Raw genomic sequence first — 16786 nt, forward strand, 5'->3', positions numbered from 1 at the left:
TGCTCTATGGTTAATGTTTATGCACCTCGGGATCCTATTAAAAATGGGAACTTTGTAACTCTTTGAGGTCTGTGTTGAATTGAATTGCTGGAGATTTTATTGTTTTGGTGATTTTAATGTTGTACGAATGGTGGCTAAGAGATTTAGGACAGTTTTCTATGTGTCACAAGCTGAGAATTTTGATAACTTTATTTTGAAGCGGGTTTGGTTGATATTCCTATGGGTGGGAGAAATTTCACCTGTGTTAATTGTTCGTGTAGCAAAATGAGTAGGTTGGATCATTTTCTAGTGTTAGAGAATTTCATGGAATTTTTTCCTAATATTTCTTGTGTGGCGTTGGAGAGACGGTGGTCAGACCATTGTTCTTTAGTTTTGAAGGAAATGGTGCTTGATTATGGTCCTACATCTTTTAAGCTTTTTAATTTGTGGCTTGAAATGGAGGATTTCTATGATATTGTGATGCGGGCTTGTCAAGAATTTGAACCTAATGTTGGTTCATCTAAATGTATTTATTTAAAAAATAAACTTAAATGGGTGAAAACAAAATTAAGGAGTGGCAGATTAATATGAGGGTCGCGAAAGGAGATCAAAGAAGGGAGTGTATTCAGTGCCTTGGAGAAATTGACAAGTTATTTGATGATGGGGATGTTGTGGATGAATTACTAGCCGAGAGTCAACAAGTGCTTCAGAAGGTGACAGAAATTGATAAAATAGATAGGTTAGATTGTTTTCAAAATCAAAAATTAAATGGGTAGTTGAAGGTAACGTAAACACTAAGTTTTTTCATGGTATTTTAAAGCGTACACATAAACAAATGGCAATTGATGGTGTTTCTATAGACAAGGTGTGTGTGATAGATCCTATGGTGGTCAAAAAAGAGTTTTATGAGTACTATGAGAAAAAATTTCGTCATTTTGAGGGGATTCGGGTAGATATCTCTAGTTCTCGGTTTGATAGATTGGATGTGGATCAATCTCTTGGTATTGAGGGTGTTTTTGAAGAAGGAGAGACCAGAGAGGAAGTTTGGTACTGCAGTAGTGATAGAGCTCCGGGTCCGGATGGTTTTACATTCCGTTTCTTAAAGAAGTTATGGGATTTATTAAAAGATGACTTCGATGCATTTATGTAGGAATTTTATGTTTCAGGTGAGCTTCCTCGAGGGTGTAGTTCCACTTTTGTTACACTTATTCCGAAGATCAATAATCATGTGGAGATAAAAGATTATAGACCGATTAGTTTAAGTAGGTTGTAATATAAAATTATTGCAAAACTTCTTGCTAATCGGTTGGCGAAGGTGATCAATCAAATTGTCAGTCAGGTGCAATCTACGTTTTTGAAAGGTAGACAAATACTAGATGGGGATCTATTGGTCAAAAAGATTGTAATATGGGCGAAGTTGAAGAAAAAAAGGTGATGTTGTTTAAAGTAGATTTCGAAAAGTCCTATGATTTGATATCTTGGGAGTAATTAGATCGTGAGTTGCATGTTATGGGGTTTGGTGTAAAATGGCATAATTGGATTCAATGATATTTATGGCCTGCTAGATTCTCGGTCTTGTTAAATAGCAGTCCTACAGATGAGTTTCAAATTTTTAGAGGGCTGAGATAGGGTGACCCTATCTCTCATTTTTATTTATTTATTTTAGTCATGGCGGGTTTGCATGTGTGCATGGAGGATAATATTCATAATTTTGTATTTTAGGGTGTTAAGGCTGGACAGTCAGACATGACTATTTCTCATCTTTTTTGTGCAAATGATGTGATTTTTTTTAGAATGGGACATTGATAATGTTAAGATACTAATTCAAGTTCTTAGATTGTTTTATTTGGCTTCGGGTTGAAAATAAATTTACAGAAGTAAAAATTATATGGTGTTGGGGTTTCCGTAGCGTCTGTTCAATAATTATCATCTTTCACATGTTGTGGTGCAAATTCGTTCCCTTTTACGTATTTAGGTTTACCGGTTGGAGAAAACGTGGGGAAAATCCATGCGTGGAATATGGTTTTGGATAGATTCGAAAGCTTTTTTCTACATGGAAATCGTGTATGTTTTCGATCGGTGGTAGATTTACATTAGTAAAATCTGTGTTAGGAAGCTTAGGCATTTATTAATTTTCACTATTTAGGATTCCCATTTCGATTTCCAGTCAATTAGAGGTTATGAGGTCCATGTTTTTTTTGGGGTGTGGAAGAGCAGAAACGTATTATCCATGCATGGAATATGTTTTGGATAGATTCGAAAGCGTCTTTCTACATGGAAATCGTGTATGTTTTCGATCGATGGTAGATTCACATTAGTAAAATCTGAGTTAGGAAGCTTAGGCATTTATTAATTTTCTCTATTTAAGATTCCCGTTTAGATTTCCAATAAATTAGAGGTTATGAGGTCCATGTTTTTTTAGGGGTGTGGAGGAGCAGAAACATAATATGCATTGGATTAAATGGTATGTGGTCTTAAATAATAAAGATTGTAGTGGGTTGTTGATAGTTAGTCGACATGCGTTTAATCATGCTCTTTTATATAAATAGAGGTGGAGATTTTTTCATGGTGGTAATCTCTTGTGGGTCAATCTTGTCAAAAGCATATACGATGAGGATGGGGGGTTTTCTATGAATATCAATGCTGTCAGGTGTTTGGGTCGGGGCTGTGAAGCATGTTTTAGACCTTCATGATGTTGCATTACTTCCTTATGATTTCTTTAAAAGGAAAGTTAGCAATGGGAATGATACTTGATTTTGGCTTGATGTGTGGTGTAAAGATATGATTCTAAGAGCCTGGTTTCCGAGACTCTATACTTTGGCAGCTCATGGTGATAGTATGGTTAACAACTACTGGGTTGATAAGAATTTGCTCTTTACTTGGCATAGACCTCTTGCTGGTGGAGACCTTCAAACGCAATATATTCAATTGATGGAAATTCTTAGTTCGTTTCAAATCACAGATCGTTTAGACTTGTGGTCCTGGGAGTTTGGCGATGAAGATTTTTTTCATGGTTAAATCCCTTAGATTCCACTTGGATCATCATATGTTGCCTATAGGTGGTTGAGTTACAAGATTGAATAAGTGTGTTCCTATTTAAATTAATGTTTTTATTTGGAGATTGATGCTTAACAGGTTGCCGAATAGATCTAATTTGGTGAAACCATGGATTGATGTGGAGTCGGTGTTGTGCCTGTGTTGCAATGTTCAACAGGAGGATGTTGATCATTTATTCCTCAAATGTCCTTTGGCGGTTTAGCTCTGGAAAAATCTTGCTTTGTGGTTTGATGAAGTGTTGCCTTCTTTTTAAGATTTGGAGGATCTTTTTGATTGGTTTGATGCTCAAGGGAGTAGTAATTACCATTGTGTTATATTAGATACCGCTTGTTTAATGCTTTTATGGGTGTTGTAGATGTTCATAAATAATTTGGTGTTCGCCAATGAGAAGTTGAGGAAAGAGTTTCTTTTTGATTCAATTGTGTCCTTTTCATTTAATTGGTTTTGTAGTAGGAAAAAAACTAGAATGGGCGGATGATAACCCTAGTCATGAACTCATTGTTTTTCCGGTTTTCTTTTGCTAGCTTCTAGCTAGTTTAATACATTTAGCCGTTCAAAAAAACCTTATATTTTCTGAAATATTCTAATTTAAGGCATTGTAACCAGCAAACTCTTAAGAACATGTTACCTAACATTTTTGGTTGTCTAAGGTTTATCAATCTGAAAGCCTTAAATTTGACAATTTTAGAAAATACAAAGGTTTTACAAACTAAAAAAATATAATGTATTTTTTAAGAATTAGATAAAAACATGTTGGGTTTTTTTTATTCCAATCAACCTAGGGGATCTTTGGTAGTTTTTAACCATTCAATTAAGAGGCTCTGAACCATTAAGAGTGGTATAAAAAATGTATCTGATTCGATAAGATGAGAGGGTTGGAACCTCTAAACTATTCAACGGAAACAAAAGTTTGAACCATTCATGTAACACTCGGGTTTGGTAAAATTTGCATTTAACCCTTGTTAATAAAAAACTTTGCATTTTGGTCCTTAAGCTAGTACGTTGGGCGTACTAGGTGGTACGCTTAGCGTACTAGCCTGATATCATGATCATGGATCCCATCCACGCATGTCTTGCACCCTATTTAAAACTTTTTATAGCCTCATTTGGTCATGTTTAGCCAGCCTCCACCTTCCTTTGTCCTGAAATCAAAAGCGTAGTGTGTTTTTGTGAGTTTTAAGCCTTAAAGAGTGTTTGTTTGTGGTTTGTGAAGGAGAAGAAGAAGAAGACCATTTGGAGAGGTGTCATGAGCTTGAAGATTCGGGGATAGCTCATCATTTTCAAGCTTTTTGAGGTAAAAAACACACATCTTGATGATGCATAATGCTAGATCTAGTTATGTTGTTATTTTATGCATGTTGAGTCCTTGGAATGATTGATGAGCTTCTTGACTCACTCCAGGAGTATTGGTGTTAGATCTAGGCTTCTTTTGGTCCCCTTGTTCATAAAAATGCAAGCTTTATGGTGTATCTTGAACTCAATATGTGTTAAGACCATGGTTGTAAAAATTGTTCGACGTTAGCTAGTCGGTGGACTGGTGTTAAGAGATTAATCGGCTAGACGGAGATTAATCGGGGACCATTAATTGCTAATTTGTCAAAAAAAAATTAAAAATTAAATATGACTATTATTATACAAAAGTTCATAAATACCACTAATATCATAAAAAAATAGGTTAACATGATTAATAAAACAATAACCATACCTTAAATAGTTTGTATTGAAATATAACTTCTTTAAAGTGTTAACATTTCACTGGGTTCTACTGCTTCACTCATTGTGTATGCAGAGATTAATCGCTAGGCGCCTTCTAATCGGTTGAGTAGTGCCTAGGGATTAATCGTAGATTAATCGGGACCTACTCGAGATTTTTACAACACTGGTTAAGACCATTTGTTAAGCTCTTTATGAGCTCTTGAGCCCCATTAAGCCATGCATGTGTGTAAAGTTTCCAACTTTACATGATAAGTGGTCTTATAGAATCAAATCTGAGAGTTTGGCTTGAAGTCTCGATGGATTAAGTGCTTAATGGAGTGGGTAGCCAACTGGGGAGTACGATGGGCATACCAAGCTCATACGCTGCGCGTACTAGCCCAAGAGGGTGTACGCTAACTGTACGAGCTGAGTACGCCCCGCGTAGTCAGTGGGTGGGCATCGGATTTGGGCTTCTCGGTTTCAGGACCATGTTTGGAACTTAGGAGATTAGGGTCTTATTGGGACATTAGGTTCCTATTTTTGGGTTGATGTTGTTATATAGGTTTCTTTTGGATGAAGGTCCATAAAGGGATTTTGGCCCAATTTGGAGGATTGGGCTGTAATTAGGCTTTAGGTGACCATTTTGGAATTGGGCCTTGGCCTTGGGTCAAGTTAGGTAAAGGGTAAAATGGTTTTTTACCCTAGTTTAGACTCTTAGTTATGGGTCGGAATACAATTATTAATTGGATGTTATTTTATTATGATAGCGCAGGGATTTTATCGGACAACCAGATAGAGATTTATCAAAGTGACTCAGCAGTTTGAGGTGAGTTTCCTCACTTTGTTTAGCGGGTCGAAGGCACCAATATCGGCCCATGGTTTATTATGTTAGGATGATAGATGTATGTGTGACTCTTGCATGTATATGCATTGGTATGTATACCGACCGGGCTCGATGCTGGACGAGGCCTAATGATTGTATTGTATGTTATTGTCTTTGTGATTATCACATGTATTACTATGATTATATGTTTATATATGTACCGGGTAGTGCTCGATGTCAGGTGGGGCCTGATGATTGACAGATCTATAAACCGAGCGGAGCTCGATGTTGGGCGGGGTCCGAGGCCGGGTAGGACTCGATGCCAGGCGAGGCCCGATGAAGGCGGGGGCCTAATATGTGTTTATTATGTATGGTATGTGGTATTTTAGGGAACTCATTATGCTTTGTGCTTACGGTTTTTAGTTTATGTTTCAGGTACTTTTGGTTTGAAAGGGAAGCGATCGGGATGATTGCAGAGCACACACCATCTCATTTTGCATTTTTTTTATTAATATGATATTTTATGACGTAGTGATACACTTTGATCCATCTTGGTTGTATGAAAATGTTTTGGATCACCATTTTATAAATTTTAAAATGAAAATTTTGGGTCTTATTTTTGGAACGTTACAATTCATCTATACAAGAGTTCCCTTTTTACCCCTCAAATCGATTTCTCTCTTTTCTTTCCCTTTTCTACACACAATATTCACAACAAAAAAACAATTAACTCCCTGAAATACAAAATAATATACAAACACAATACATTTTAAATAATTAGATAATCATTTGACTTTTTGGCGCATAACTATCCTAGGGTTATACATACCCTATTTATGAAATACAAAATAATATACAAACACAGTACACATTAGACTTACAAATTTGTTTAAAATAACAAGTTATATAAAGGAACAACACCAAATATGTATGTTTATGTTATATATCTATTAAAATATATGTGATATACAAGGAAGTGGGTGAATATGATATGATATTATAGTTTTTAAGTTTGAAAAATGGTAATTTTCTAAACATAATGGTAAAATGGTAATGTAACACAGTTATTGAAACCCTAACCAAACAATATGTTTTCATTCATAGGCAAATTCATTCCTAGCCTTTGAATCATTTACGTCAATGAGTCATTAAGATCTGAATGATTTAGAGAATATCAAACAACCCCAAAATCTCTAATAGAATATGTTAATTAGTTTCTTTTTTTATCAGCTATTTTTATCTTCCTATAAATTATAGTTTCCCTTCGATCAACAAGAAATCATAAATTCTTCTTCATTTTAGGTTGCTTTAATTTCTAGGTTGTGATATTAGAACAAAAAACACCAATTGTATCGTTGAGAGAAAGCAAAGAGAAATTTGTACAACATGTAATTCACAAGTTTGATGACTATTATATTATGACCATTGGTCACTATCAGGGCCGACTCTATGCTTTACAAAAACTAAGCAAGGGCTTAGGGCCCCCAATTCTAAAGGACCTCCAATTTTAAAACTTATTATGTTAATTATATATATATATATATATATATATATATATATATATATATATATATATATATATATATATATATATATATATATATATATATTTCCTGGGTTGCAAAGACAAGTTGTAGCTTGATCTAGTGGTAAAAGTGGTGTTTTAGCAAACCAAGGGTTTTAGGTTTGAATTTATTTGCTTTCCTAAAGGGCCCCAATTTTTTGATTTCTTAGAGCCTCTAAAATGATTGAGCCGCCCCTCGTCACTATTAATGGAAAATTTCAAGTTTTCTCAAACAAAAGTTGGAATTTATATAGAAAATGAATTATTTTGGTGTTAATCAGACATCTTTGTTAACAGAATAACTTAAATACGAAATACAAAAAAATACCGAAAATGAATTGCAAAACCCGAAACTAAATAGAAAAAATATATATAACAAACCAAAAAAGACCGAGACCTAACCAAAAAGCGATCGGTCAAAAAAAATCAAACCAAAAAGAACCTAACCCAAGACTGTATGAAACAATTTCAAAAAATACCATACCGTTTTGAGATCCGACCCGAGACCCGTATGGACCCAATGCGTGCAATGTGTATCTCTACGTAGTTTTAACTACTTAAAATGAACTTGCCAAATATCCGACCCAATAACACAAAGTCCATTAAGCCAAAGCCCAAAAATAACCAATAAGGATTTAGGCAAACAGCCTATTTTGTCTCTACAATCGGCTCTGCGCCTTTGTTGCCGACCTCAAGCACTCTCTTCCGCTCTGTGCGACAGCCGCGACTGAGACTCTATTTAGACCATTCTCCAGTTTCGCTGTGTTCTGCGGAACTGCCGACTGCGCCTCTGATCTCTCATCTCGTAACTCCTAATCCATTTGCTCATTTAGGGTTTTTAGTTTTAAATTGAAGCTCGATTGATTGTAAATGAACATTGAAATTGGGTTTCTTTTTTACTGCAGAGGTAGTGTTTGACGCGCGATCTTTATTCAATCGGCTTGGTTGCAGCTGCGCAGTTTCTAGCTGTTGAATTGGTAAGTTTGGTTTTGTTAATTTTGAAAATTTTCTGATAGAAATATGTAATGTCATGTTTATGTTGAATTTTGGAATGTGTGAAATATGTGGTTTGCTAGTTGATTAGTTGCTTATAGGAAATCACTTGTAGCGTTTATATACATGGGTGTGAAGTAATTAATGATATTTCAGTTGATACAGCTTTATATCGATTTGCTATGAACTCAACAATTGAAAGAGAGTTAAGAACAGATATTAACTTTTTAGATTATGATTATGATTATCATTTTTAGATTATTTAAGTTCAAAATACACTGATTTAGAGAAGCTTGTAAGAAAAACTGATTATTAATATAAATGTAAAATTTACCTATTTATGTGTGTCCAGTGTCCTTAATCAAGTGATTATTGATATAAATGTAAAATGACATATTTACCCATACCAGTAATCACCTTTAGAGTCATGAACAAGAAGGAGGTATTCAAACTAGCAAAAGGTTTCCGTGGAAGGGCAAAGAATTGCATAAGGATAGCTAGAGAAAGGGTAGAAAAGGCACTTCAGTATTCTTATAGAGACCGAAGGAACAAAAAACGCGACATGCGTTCCCTTTGGATTGAACGCATCAATGCTGGCACTCGCGTTCATGGTGTATGTACAACCTCTCTTTTAAATCTTTCTCTTAAAAACAAACAATATTTTATTTTAAAAAATTCAAGTAATTTTAATTAATATAATTGACTAGGTTTTTCAAAGTACAATGACCTAATACGAAAATATTAAAATTACAATGCTATTACTGGCTAGATTCTTCAAAGCACCATACATAATTATAAGTTATGGAAATGGGACTTTACTGATTAAGATGTTGTTTGATAGTTGTTGATTATGTCAGATCTGACTGACTATTGAGTCAGACCCAACTTCTTACCAGATCTGGTAAGAGGCATATCAAACCCAATAAGAGACATGTTAAACAACCTTTAGTTCTTGGATTTTTACATTTTCCCGCTTATGTAATCATTTTTTTTTTTTTCGAAACATCGTTTATATTTACAACATTTTATCGAGCTTTTCATCTTTTTATCAAAAGACTAAATTTTCGTTCAAACATTTTTAGGTTAATTATGGTAACTTCATGCACGGACTAGTGAAAGAGAACATTCAAATTAATCGCAAGGTTTTATCAGAGTTGTCTATGCATGAACCGTATAGTTTCAAGGCTCTCGTTGATGTTTCCCGCACTGCTTTCCCCGGGAACCGCCAGGTGTCCGCAACACCAAAGAAGGAAGGTCTTGCAATGTTGATATGAATTTTGAGTAGTAATGAAGCTTTGTTTTGCAATAATGTTTTAGACTTCAAATTTGTAGTTGGTTTTTTGCTTACAAGTGTTCTTGTTGTGTTGGCATTGTATCTCTTAATGGGTCAAATAAGGGGAAATTTGTCTAAAATCATCTAACTCACAAGATAAGCGTTCGACTTTTTTTTTAATGATTAAGCTTTTATTCTAGATTCGTTATTTTTTTTCGGAAGTATGTAAGTTGTATACGCAATTGGTTGTGTCTATGTATTTAACTACTTTTGAATAATAGTTAAAGAAAAGTAAAGAGTTATAAACAATAAATGTAGGTGTTTTAAATTCTTTCTAAAATTTAACACTATAGTATACAATTTCGAAAATTATTTTTTACTTTAGATTTTAATGGTCAGTTTTATTTTTACCATAGTTAACGGAGTAATTGTTTATTGGGAAACTTGAAGGCAAGTACGCAGCAGATAGAGCGTTCATAATAGTTTTGTCATATACGTATGAAAGAATAACATGTTTGTTTTATATAAATTTTGTCATTCTTTACAACATGAATTACCGTGTATTATAAAAAAAATATTGTGAACAAAATGAACTTTATAATAAATAATATTAAAACTAGTATTTAAGTTATCTTGAAACCGAGAACTTGTTTGCAATTAATAAAAACAAAATTTAGAAAAAGAAATTATGTAAGATAAAAACAAAATTTATAAAAAGAAATTATGTAAGAGACCAAAAAAATAACTTTAATGCATGAGATTACTCATTTGCAGTTCATATATAAAATGCAAGTTACAAATGTTAAGCACATATATATCATAAGTATATTTATACTATATCAAGTAGATCATAAAAGTATCAAAATAAAGTATAGATCCAAACTACGTACGTTTAAATAAAAAGTAATATTAATAAAAATAAAAACAATAAAAGAATTATATAAGAAATTAAATACGTAACTTTAAAATATAATAACGGACCAAAATCTTAACTTATAAATATCAATAACTAGGTGTGAGACCCATGTATTACATGGGTTTAGTTAAAAAAAATATAAAATTTTAACAATTTGAAAAGTTTGAACTTATAAGAAAAATGAAAAAAAAAATTGAATTATTAAAATTATTGAAACTTTAATGTATTGAATACATTACATATATAAACCCTTCCTAATAAATACTTTACATATATATTACATTACACATTAAATTTGAAATTTTAATTTAATAAAATGAAAAATCCAATAGAATGACAAGTGGAAAATAGAAATTTTAAAAATTTTAGAAAATACCAAGTGCCCAAATAAAGAAGAAGAGGATATGTGGCAAAAAAACCATTCATTTATTATAGTAGATTTAACTTTAAAAAATATGAAAGGTGAAAACTATTAGATCAGATTTGTTATGATGACAAGCTAAAATAGTGCTTATTTTTAACTTAACAAACTTAATATTAAGAACACTTAACTTATTCAAATATATTTAAATGTGTCATTTTTACTTGATTGCTAGATGAAGATTTAACCGAAAAAATGAAGAGGGAGATGGTTTATGAATTTAATTGTCTTTTCCCACAAATTTTCGCACAATTGCCCTTATATTTCTTTAAAATCAATCATGTTTCCTAGATAATCTCTCTCTCTCTCTCTCTCTTTCTCTCTCTCTCTCTCTCTCTATATATATATATATATATATATATATATATATATATATATATATATATATATTACAGCCCCACCTAAGCTTAGGTACTAAACCCCTAAAATACGTCGTTTTAACATGCTAAATATACCCGGTTTGGTTTCACTTGGTAAATATATCATTCTCCATAACATTTCTTTCTTTCATTATTGTTTTATCATCTCCGTTTTCTTTTCTCAATTATCGTTTATTACTTCATCCAAGTGAACATTACTAAACCCTAAACCTAAACCTAAACCCTAAACACTAAAGCTAAACCCTAAACCCTAAATTTAAACACTAAACCCTAAAACCTAAACCCTAAACCCTAAACATAAACCTAAACCCTAAACCCTAAACCCTAAATTTAAACCCTAAACACTAAAGCTAAACCCTAAACCTTAAATCTAAACCCTAAACCCTAAACCCTAAACCCTAAACCCTAAACCCTAAACCTAAACCCTAAACCTTAAACCCTAAACTCTAAACCCTAAACTCTAAACCCTAAACCCTATTGTGTCGATCTTGAATTTACATCTTGAAGTATCAATCGTGAATCCATTAACCGTAATCTTTATATAGTAAAACAATATATTTTCAAGCGGTTTAGTACCTAAGCTTAGGTGGGGCTGTAATGTATATTCTTCCTTTTTCCTCTCTCTCTCTCTCTCTCTCTATATATATATATATATATATATATATATATATATATATATATATATATATATATATATATATATATATATATATATATATATATATATATATATATGGGAAATGAAACAAATACTCTATAAACCTTCTAGGATTGGTCGTTTTAGTTCCTAAACTGTTTTCGGATCTTTATAAAGGAACAAATTAGTTTTTATCGTTTTGTCGGGTCGATTACGTCATTTTGGACAAAAATAAGGATCAGTCAGGGACCCCTTTACCACAGACATTTGTTTGACCAATTTTTCTTTACCCACATTGACTTTGAACATACAACCTCATCAAGCACATAATAAACCAATACTATTCATCTTTTTCCCCACCTTAATCTAGTAATCTCCTAGAACATAAACTAAAATATACATGAACCACCCAACATCAATGTGCTATAATTTCATTTTTTTAATCAGGAAATGCATCTTAACTACGAATGAAATGCATTTTGGGGGAAGGTGAAAGACTAGAATTGCTGGATTTACTCTTCAATATTGTTGGAGTAATTGAAAATCTGGGACATTTTAGGCTTAGGGGTATTTTGGGAAACTTGCCATTTAAATACGTTTTTGTATTAGAAAAGGATTCTAATCTGTTTAGTATATATAGGATAGATGTTTTGTGTTTTATTTTTCAGTTTTTAGATTTGAATAGAACGTAACTTGCAGCCAACGGAATTTTTCCCAGATTTCTTATCTTTCCCTGTTTCGTGTTTGCTCTGTTTCTTTCTACCCTGTTTCTTTTCTTCTTTTCTATGTTTTTTTTTTCAAATGTAACTAGGTGATCAACAGGGGTGAACACAGGAATAAGCAATAGTAGGTGCACAAAATAAAATTCCGATCAAATATAACAAAAAAAGCTACAAGTGCATTAAACAAAACAAATTTCTGTTGATAAACTTCGTGAAGGGCAAACTGTTTTTTTCATGGGCAGGTTCCTGGTCTGGTGGAGCTTGTTTCCGTTTTGGTCATGGTCGTACAAAGTTTTGAAAGCTTATTACCAAAATTTCATTGCGAATTAATGCATTTTTATGAGTTCAATTGTTTAGAGCAATATATATTATACAAATGCCAACTAATAAATGCATTTGTATAAGTTCAATACATTTTGCTTGACAAAACAAATGAATCAATTCAAAATGTAACATGAGACATGAATTGAGTTAACCTAAATTTTAATAATTATGAAGAGAAACAGTTGTTTAGTTTGAAACATATGTATGTAATGTGTATGAAACCTTCCATATAGAACATATTAAAATTACATAGTTTCAATCCATGAATATATCCACAAATTAACGTTTTTTAAACATAAAACTATTCTCACAAAATATATCATATTATTGTATTATTGTTTTATCGATATATATATATATATATATATATATATATATATATATATATATATATATATATATATATATACATATATATATATATATATATATATTGTGATGTAAAAGCTATTACGTCGAAAAGAAATTAGAAAGAAATATGAAAGGTTACAGGTCACAAAGAATTTGTATGTAGCTCTAACATATCCAATTGTATGTAAAAATATATATTAAATACGAAAAAGGTTGAAATGCTTTTGAGTTCTAGGAAGCATATGTTTGCTAATGAAAAAAAAAGTGATTTTTCACTAAATGGTTGTCTAAGTTAATGAAAAAGCAAATGATTAAGATATGAATTTTATATAATGAGGAAAGTGATTTAATTGAGTTTTACTGAAACGCCTTAAGTTTTAACAAGTTATATTCACTATGCCCTTTTTGTTGACTAGATATTTTTGGGGCTAATAACAAATTGTACATTAAAAATTAAAAAAAAAAAAAAAAAAAAAAAAAAAAAAAAAAAGAACTTGTTTTGGGCAGGATTCGAACTTGAGACATTTCACAAAGAAGAACTTAAATCTACTAAACTATCCTAACTTTTTATAATATGTATGAATTGCAATAATAATAAACTCGTTTCCTTATAGGTGCATAATAATAATAATTTTTTTTTATATTAATACGAAAAAATTTAGTAGTTGCCGGTGCAACCCCGTGCACCATTATAGATCCACCCCAGGTGATCAAATACCATTTTCCAATTTTAAACTAACAAATATCTCTAATAAATCATCTACAGTCATTTCTTCGGCTTCAACTTTCTCAATTGGAAGTGAAGTTGATGATAACAAAGGTTTTGTTAGCAATGGCGCATAGCAGAATTTTTACGTATAGAAATTAATTGAGGGATGGTATGTAAAAGAAAAAAAATAAAAAAAGGTTTTGGATTTGGACCAGAAATGTTTCTTCTGTCGAGCATTATACAACCATCTGCCCCAAATCGATTAAGAGAAGCACAAATCTACACACACAAATGTATGGAACCAGATGAAGAGAGATGGCATCAAGTTTTGTCTTCGTGTCATTTAAACCGGCTAAAACAAGTAAAAGAGATCAAAAAGACACATTATCTACCTCGTACACCAAAATATTTTAAGAGCTTAAATGATCAATTTTAAAAAATTCGTAGGGTGTTTGTATCATTTCATATATATATATATATATATATATATATATATATATATATATATATATATATATATATATATATATATATATATATATATATATATTTCTGATCGAAAAGCTTATAGAACATGAAGGAATTTTGGACCAGCCTAGATTTTCTTTCTAGGAGAAAGAAATGTCTTGGTTAAAAAACACACATTACAAATTTAGGGACGTAAATGAATCCAATATTTGACGGACCATTTTGCAAAAAGTTTGTTTTTGTTTGTTTGTTTAATAAACAAATGAACAAGACTCAAATTCTCCTTCTTTCAGTTAGATAAACAGACATAAATAATTTTCTTGTTTGTACATTTATGTATGTATATATTCATTTAAATTTATTTATGTTTATATATGTATAATTATTTTTTGATTACATTATTATATTATATGTTCGTTTAAATTCATATATGTTGAGTTTATTTGTTTATCTCTTTTCATTTATGTTTGTTTAGTTTTCATTTATTTTCGTTTAGCATGTTCACGAACATGAACAGGGTAATTTGTTAAACGAACGAACACGAGTAAGAAAACTTATTTGTGCTCGTTAATTTGTTCGGCTAACTTTAACAAACGAATTTGAACAAATCATTTTGTATTTGTTGGGTTCACTTACAACCTTAATTACCGTATATCTTTGGCATGTATTTCGGGAAAAAAAATTACTTTATGTTTTATGTATCTGTTAGATCTACCACTTTATTTAATTAATTAGTATATCATGTTTCTTTGTTATATTTAAAAGTATATATAATATTATCCATGCTACATCTTGTATTCTTAAATTACACTAAAGGACTACTTTATCCATCTGTTAGATCTCTATTTATTTTAATTGGTTAGTACATTGTGTTTCGATGTTATATTTAAAAAGTATGTATAATATTATCCATGCTACATGTTCTTTTATACATGTCGCTAAGCTATAAAAGTATGTGATTTATACATGTCGCTAAGCTATAAAATTATGATAGAAAATAGGAATAAATCATTTGAATTCAATATAAAGATAAATATATAAGAAGATACGACAATTTCATTCTATCAAATGTTTAGGTCATTTTTGATTACTTAACTTTTGGTTTATGTTCATTTAGTCGGTTATCTCTTTTTAAATTTTAAAAGGTCATCAAACTTTTGACTTTATACTCATTTAATCACTTAACTTTTGATTTGGTCACTTAACTTTTAGATTTGTGCTCATTTAGTCACCTTACTTTTAAAATTGTGCTCCTTTAGTCACTAAACTTTTGAAAAAATTTAAAAATTTAGTGACTAAATGAGCACAATTTTAAAAGTTAGGTGATTAAATGTAATCAAACCAAAAGTTAAGTGACTAAATAAGCACAAAGCCAAAATTTTGATGACCTTTTAAAACTTAAAAAGAGTTAAGTGTCCAAATGAGCATAAAATCAAAAGTTAAGTGACAAAAAATATCAAAACCCTTTAATAAAATATATTTGAGCGTTCAACATTTGGTATGCAAAAGAGAATAATGTGTATGTTTTAATCCTTAAGATTTTAATTGGAGTTTAGGCTTAAAATAACTCTATTTATAAGAGCATGTGGTATGGGTCACCACAACATCGTTAAGGCTGATGTGGCAGCTCATAATGGCGTGGTAACATCAAAAACACCACCTTCATTTCTTGATGCATCTTGTTGTCTCAATAACAAGAAGAAACGATATCATCTATTGGCTACAAAATTATCTCTATCTCTCTCCTCTTAAAGGGTGTTATAACACCATAAACACCACCACTTCTTCTTGTCGCTTCTTGTTATAACACCACCTTAACGGACTCATACCTAATAGTCTAAATAATATAAATGAGGTACTTAGGTAAATGTAATGAAAAAAAATCTATTTACATATAATCTAATGTGAAACATAGTTATAATATTGCAAAAGAAGTGTCATGTTAATTTTTAGACAAAATTGTAAAAATAGTCCCTGTGGTCTGTCAATTTCTTTGAGTAAGGTTTAGAAAAAAAAAATTATTAGCAAAAAATATCCTTATTTGGTGGTTTCGATCCCTACCTCGTTAACTTTAACAGTATGGTTGTTAATTTTTAGCAAATGACAGATTTACTATTGGGATCATTTATCTAGTTTTATCTTTTTACCAAACTACAATAACCAATTATACGATTTTTCTTTTTAATTTTATTAAATTACTGTATATTAGTTCTCTTAATAACTTTTTTTAATTTTTTTTCTTATTGTATTATTTTTCTATTCGATTATTATATATTAATAAATACTATTTTTAATATATTATATTTATATATTAATAATTAATACTTTTTATTATTAATTTTTTAAATATATTTTTTGAATTTCTTCTTTATTGCATTAATTCGTTTTTATTGTTATTGTATATTAATAAATAGTATTTTTAGCATATAATATTTATCTATTAGTAAGTGCTACTTTATTGGAGTATTAATTTC

The 16786-nt window shown here is 31.0% G+C and overlaps 2 protein-coding genes across 3 annotated transcripts; both read left to right on the plus strand.

The window, feature by feature from the left end:
* Positions 1–219: 219 nt before the first annotated feature.
* Positions 220–1129, plus strand: LOC145039868 (uncharacterized). Its single transcript, XM_078987873.1, has 3 exons — positions 220–489; positions 552–692; positions 800–1129. Exons 1-3 carry the CDS (start codon positions 220–222, stop codon positions 1127–1129), a joined length of 741 nt encoding a protein of 246 aa, XP_078843999.1.
* A 6638-nt stretch (positions 1130–7767) lies between these two features.
* LOC145042344 (uncharacterized) lies at positions 7768–9583 on the plus strand. Of its 2 annotated transcripts, none has more exons than XM_078990735.1 (4): positions 7768–7923; positions 8024–8095; positions 8522–8724; positions 9194–9583. In XM_078990735.1, exons 3-4 carry the CDS (start codon positions 8539–8541, stop codon positions 9383–9385), a joined length of 378 nt encoding a protein of 125 aa, XP_078846861.1. In that variant the 5' UTR covers positions 7768–7923; positions 8024–8095; positions 8522–8538; the 3' UTR covers positions 9386–9583. The 2 variants fall into 2 exon arrangements, with proteins under 2 accessions (XP_078846861.1, XP_078846862.1); XM_078990736.1 differs by having other exon boundaries at positions 8535–8724.
* The last annotated feature ends 7203 nt before the right edge of the window (positions 9584–16786 follow it).

This window comes from Lactuca saligna, chromosome 4 (genome assembly GCF_052625555.1).
Source record: "Lactuca saligna cultivar CGN05327 chromosome 4, ASM5262555v1, whole genome shotgun sequence".
Lineage (NCBI taxonomy): Eukaryota > Viridiplantae > Streptophyta > Magnoliopsida > Asterales > Asteraceae > Lactuca > Lactuca saligna.

Coding starts and splice junctions, on each gene's coding strand:
- LOC145039868 (XM_078987873.1), top strand. CDS start 220: ATGGGTGGGAGAAATTTCACCTGTGTTAATTGTTCGTGTAGCAAAATG. Junction 490..551: donor GTCAAGAATTTGAACCTAAT/GTTGGTTCATCT, acceptor AACAAAATTAAG/GAGTGGCAGATTAATATGAG. Junction 693..799: donor GTCAACAAGTGCTTCAGAAG/GTGACAGAAATT, acceptor GGTATTTTAAAG/CGTACACATAAACAAATGGC.
- LOC145042344 (XM_078990735.1), top strand. CDS start 8,539: ATGAACAAGAAGGAGGTATTCAAACTAGCAAAAGGTTTCCGTGGAAGG. Junction 8,725..9,193: donor CTGGCACTCGCGTTCATGGT/GTATGTACAACC, acceptor AAACATTTTTAG/GTTAATTATGGTAACTTCAT.